General features: G+C 42.0%; 1 protein-coding gene across 1 annotated transcript in view; it reads right to left on the reverse strand.

The window, feature by feature from the left end:
* TGM6 (transglutaminase 6) overlaps positions 1-5,112 on the reverse strand; it is a 42,159-nt gene that overhangs the window by 2,494 nt on the left and 34,553 nt on the right. Inside the window, exons 11-12 of the mRNA XM_007934690.2 lie at positions 402-556; positions 25-158 (exon numbers count right to left, since the gene is read on the reverse strand). Coding sequence (XP_007932881.1) covers positions 25-158; positions 402-556 — 289 coding nt within the window. The remainder of the gene's footprint in view (positions 1-24; positions 159-401; positions 557-5,112) is intronic.

Genomic DNA, 5,112 nt, shown 5'->3' on the forward strand with positions numbered 1-5,112 from the left:
GCCCTGCCCCATGCTTGCACTTACTCGATGCTGAGCTGTCCCTGGAGCAGACCGCTGCCCTCCACCAACAGCACACAGTCCTCCACTCTCTCCAAGAGGGGATTGACCACCATCACTTCCACCCCAACTGCTGTCCCCACCATGGCTGGACCGAGCACCTAGAGGGGCAACATTCATGAGCCACCTCCCTGCTCCCCACATCACCTCCCCGGGAACCCATGGTCTTCACCTTTATTCCTCGACTCCACATGTCCATTATCTTATCCATCCCCCTCCCTTCACATGGCTCCTCCCCACCTTTGACAGTTGAAACTGCAGTTAAAAGCACACAACCTCCAGCTTCTGATGCCCTCCCCAGCTCTGAAGAGGGCCTGCTGGGCACAGGGTGGTGGGATGAGAACCTTGATGGTGATGAAGTCCTCCAGAATAATGTCCTTCTCTACTAGGAGCTTCTCTCCTTTGTTGATGAAGCACATGGCAGCCAACAGGATCTTCTTGTCCTCTGTCAAGTCTTCCTTATACTGAGAGTAAGATACTGTGACTGAGATCTTTTTCTCTGTAAGGGAAAGCAGAGGTGGGAGTCAGGGGTCTGATGTTCTTCAGTGGTATCCAGAAGAAGGGAGGAAACAATTAACGACCACATCATCTCTGGTCCTTGCAATCATCTTGAGACAGGCACTATTATCCTCAGTGATAGTTGAAGAAGGCTGAGGCTTGGAAAGGGGATTCCTTGTCCAAAATCATATAGCAAGTAAATTAAGGAGCCAAGATGAGGGGGATTAAAATTCAGACCAGTCAAGTACCATGATACCAGATAATTGATCCAAGAGCTACCTGAGTAGTCTAAACTTTCCCTAGTAATTCAAGGTGGAAATCTCTCAGTCCATCAATCATTTATCCCCTCAAGAACTCACTGTTTATTGAGTACTTACTATGTGCCAGACACAGAGCAGAGGGAGGCCAAAGGCTTACCTCAACCTTCCAACCCAGTGAAGGAGGTCAACTTCCTCTCAGCTTCTCTAAATTTTCCCCTCCATGAAGGCCCAGTCCCTGTCAGCCCCACCAACTGTGGAGGACCCCTCCTGATCCCCTGACCCAGTGATCTCATGTCTCCTGTCCTCTAAGCTCCTGTGATCCTGGCCATCTCTCTCGCCCTCTCATCAGCCACAAACACCTTGCCTGTGTATTCTCTTCCAGTGGTCATGGGTCACTACTATTATAAACCCTATGTGACTCTTAGTCATATATATATGTTATGTGCCATCAAGTTGGACCCGACTCATAGTGACCCCTCCTTGGGTTGCCGAGGCAGTATCAGTACGGAAGTAGATTGCCCAAACTTCCTTCTGAGGAGTGGCTGGTGGGTTTGAACCACTAGCCTTCTGGTTAGCAGTCAAGTAAGTGCCTTAGGCACTATGCTACCAGAGCTCCTCATATATATATATATATATATATGTATGTGTGTGTGTGTATATATATATATATATGCATATATACATATATAAATCTTTATATACATATGCATATATACGTATTTATTTATACAATTATAATTTCTTATATACCTTTAAGTACAATGTGTCCCTCTGTTTCTCCCCAGGCTCTACCATTCCCTACTGTCCTACTACCACTGGTTCCTTTATTTCTGCTTCCTTCCTGCCTCTTAGGAGCTCTGGTGGTGTAGTGCCTAAGGCATTCGACTGCTAACCAGAAAGTTGGTGGTTCAAACCCACCAGCCACTGCTTGGAAGGAAGGTTGAGCAATCTACTTCCATAGTGATACCGCCTCAGAAACCCAAGGAGGGGTCGCTATGAGTCGGGTCCGACTCGACGGCAGTGGGTTTCCTGCCTCTTAAGCCATCTGAGTTTCCAGCCTGCGTACTAGGTCCTTGAAGAGCAATGACCTGGCTCACACTCTCTGTTCCAGGGCTTTGTACCTAAATAGTGCTTCCTGAAGGCCAGTAGGATGATGCAGGTATTAAAGTCTTACCTGGTTTTATGGGCTCCCTTAGTCCAGTAAGTCATTGCTGGGAGAATCCTTACAACAACAGCAATAATTAATAATTATAAAGCTAACTTTTACTGAGGGTTTAAAGTGTGCTGGGCATTGGAAGCATGTTGCATACAATACCTCATTTAATCCTCACAACGACTCCACAAGTATCATTACTGCCAATTTATAATAATATTAATAATACAATTGTCATGATCAAATGTGCACTAGGGGGTAGATAATGAGATAAAACCTTTATATATGTTCTAGCATTTACTCCTTGTAACAATCCATGGCTCTCAAAGTGTGTTCCTGTGTCCAGCAGCACCAGCATCACCAGGAACTTGTTAGAAGTACAAGTTCTCTGGCCCCATCCCACACCTGCTGAATCAGAAACTTGTGGGGTAGGGCCCAGCAATCTGTGTTTTGAAGCCCTGCACATGATGCTGATGCAGGTAAGGTCTGAGAACCACTGAGGTAGAAACAGTCATATCCACTTTACAGATGACAAGTTTGAGGCTTAGAGATTAAAGGAAGCAGCCCCAGGCCACTCAGTCTTCCTAACAACCTCTGTGCTGTGACAGTGGAAGACAATTTCATAGAGTTCCAATCACTTTGTCGACATATTCCAATTTAGGAAACTCCAGTCATATTTCCAGTCTCACTTCTCTGTCCCTTCTTTCTTACCTCTCTACTGAGTCTGAGGGAAAGGTAGAGGCAGGGCAAAGAGAGTGCTTGGCAAGCAGGGGAAATGAGGGCCTGTTTCTGGCATGCTTAGTCCAGGGGAATGAAATAGCAGTGTTTCTCAAACTGCATCAGAACCACCTGGTTCTGGCTTATTACCATACAGTTTCCTGGTCCTCTTGCCTGGAGATTCCAATCTGTGGGGCTAGTTGAGGTCTATATCATGCTGACATCCTTAAAGAGGTTTTTAGGGACATTAGACTAAACTATGCACTACGTATTTTCAAAATCACACCACAAAAGTTGGAATTCATCAAAATTCAGAACTATGCTTCAAAAGACTCCACTAATAGAATGAAAAGACAAGCCACAGACCAGGAAAATATATTTGCAAATCACCTATCTTATAAAGGATTTGGATCCAGAGTATATACCTAATAATAAGAAGAAGAGAAGAAAAGTAACCAATCCAGTTTTAAAAAAATTAGCAAAATATTTGAGCAGGCAATTCCCAAAGAAGATACATGGATGGCAAATAAGCATATGAAAAGATCACAACATCATTAATCATTAATCATTATGGATATGCAAATTAAAACCACAATAAGATACCACTACAGGTCATGCATTGTGTAATATCCATGATATGTTCTGTGAAATAGGGTGTTATGTGATTTAGATGTGCAAACACCATATTATATACAGGTAGTCATTGGGTTATGAACGTCTAACATACAACCCTGATATGTACAACCCATAGTTATGAACCAATCCCTGTAAAACCTATTATATTAAAAATTCAAGGTACATACGTTGGGTTGTAATAATAAACAGGTGCTTCTTTGTGACATGCATCCAAACATTATTACAGTGTTATTATGTTAAAGATGTTTTAGTATATCTGGAAGTGTTTTGTTAATTTTTTATGCATAGAAAGGCACACTATATACTATATACAAAGACAAACATTTGAGTAGCTGACATTAGATATAAACTATGCAGAACTGTTCCAATTTACATACAAATTTGACTTAAGACAGACTTAGGAATGGAACTCGTTTGTGATCCAGGCACTGCCTGTACTTTGCAAAGCTATGTGGGATACCGTAATGGACCTTTATTGAGTAAATAAACAAGATACTATACACATATAGTACTATATTTCAGCTAATGTATCTGTCAAGGTAATATGGGGCTAAGTAGCTTAATACTGTATAATGCTGTATACACAATATAATCCAAAAACAAACTCATTGTTGAGGTGATTCTGACTCATAGCAAACCCATAGAACAGAGTAGAAGTGCTCCACTAGGTTTCTGAGACTGTAAATCTTTATAGGAGCAGACGGTCACATCTTTCTTCCATGGAGCAGCTGGTGGGTTTGAACCGTCGTCATTTTAGTTAGCAGCCTGACAAGTGCTTTAACCACTGCACCACCAGGGTTTCTACATAATATAATACATTGTAGATATACACGACTATATACGTAGGCTAACATGTAATCTGTGCTTACTACAACTGGAGCTTGCAGGGCTATCTTAGTGTTGGGTGAGTTTGGAGGCTGTTGCTGGTACAGTTCTGTACTGTACAAGATACTGAACTTACGCTAAATTACTGTATGTGCACTGTCATACACTATCATACAGTAAAGTTGTATGTACAATTAATACTTATTTTACTTCTCTAAACTAATCTTAGTCTACTTTGCAAGCTCTTTTATTTTCAAATGTTTTAATTTTTTATTTCATTTTAAAGTTTTTGATTTTTTTTAACTTTTTTTTTTGTAAACACTTTCTTAGCCTTTATCACACAATTTAACAAAGAGGATCGGAATCATCCACATCACTGCTCTCAACTTCCTCAACATATTCCACCGGAAGAGTTTCCAGTCGAATAAGCTCCATTGATGAAATGTCACCAACAGTGATAATATCATCTCCTGCAATGCCTGAAGGGCCTGGCTGAGTCTCTTCTTGGGCATGTTTTGGCTTCTTCTGGTATATGTCCAGTGTTGTTGGCCTAGTTCGTTTTTTCTTCTCTTTGCAAATGTCTTTATGTGCTGCAAACACTGCATAAGCATTCCTCCGTATCAGTGAAAGGTGTTCAGTGTTTTGGTCCATCTCTTCAGCATTCTTCAGCAAGCTCAAGAACTACCTCAATGGATAGATGGGTGGACAGATGTTGGACAGGCTGAACTAGTAGGTATGTCTATGAAGCGGGGAGTGTACCCAGGAACATGTATAGGGTTGGCAGACAATGGTCCTATAAGTTTATGTGAATGATCTGAATTTCCAGGTGTATAGTAGAGCTGACAAGAGGCAAGGTTATAGTCACTGCTTGGTCACAGCCAGCTACCCAGAAGAACCGAGTAGTTGAACCTGTGGGCTTGGGACCATAGTTGCAGGGGACATCAAGCTTAATTGGCATAACATACT

Source organism: Orycteropus afer, unplaced genomic scaffold (genome assembly GCF_000298275.1).
Source record: "Orycteropus afer afer isolate SDZICR_OR568_19922 unplaced genomic scaffold, OryAfe1.0 scaffold00020, whole genome shotgun sequence".
NCBI lineage: Eukaryota > Metazoa > Chordata > Mammalia > Tubulidentata > Orycteropodidae > Orycteropus > Orycteropus afer.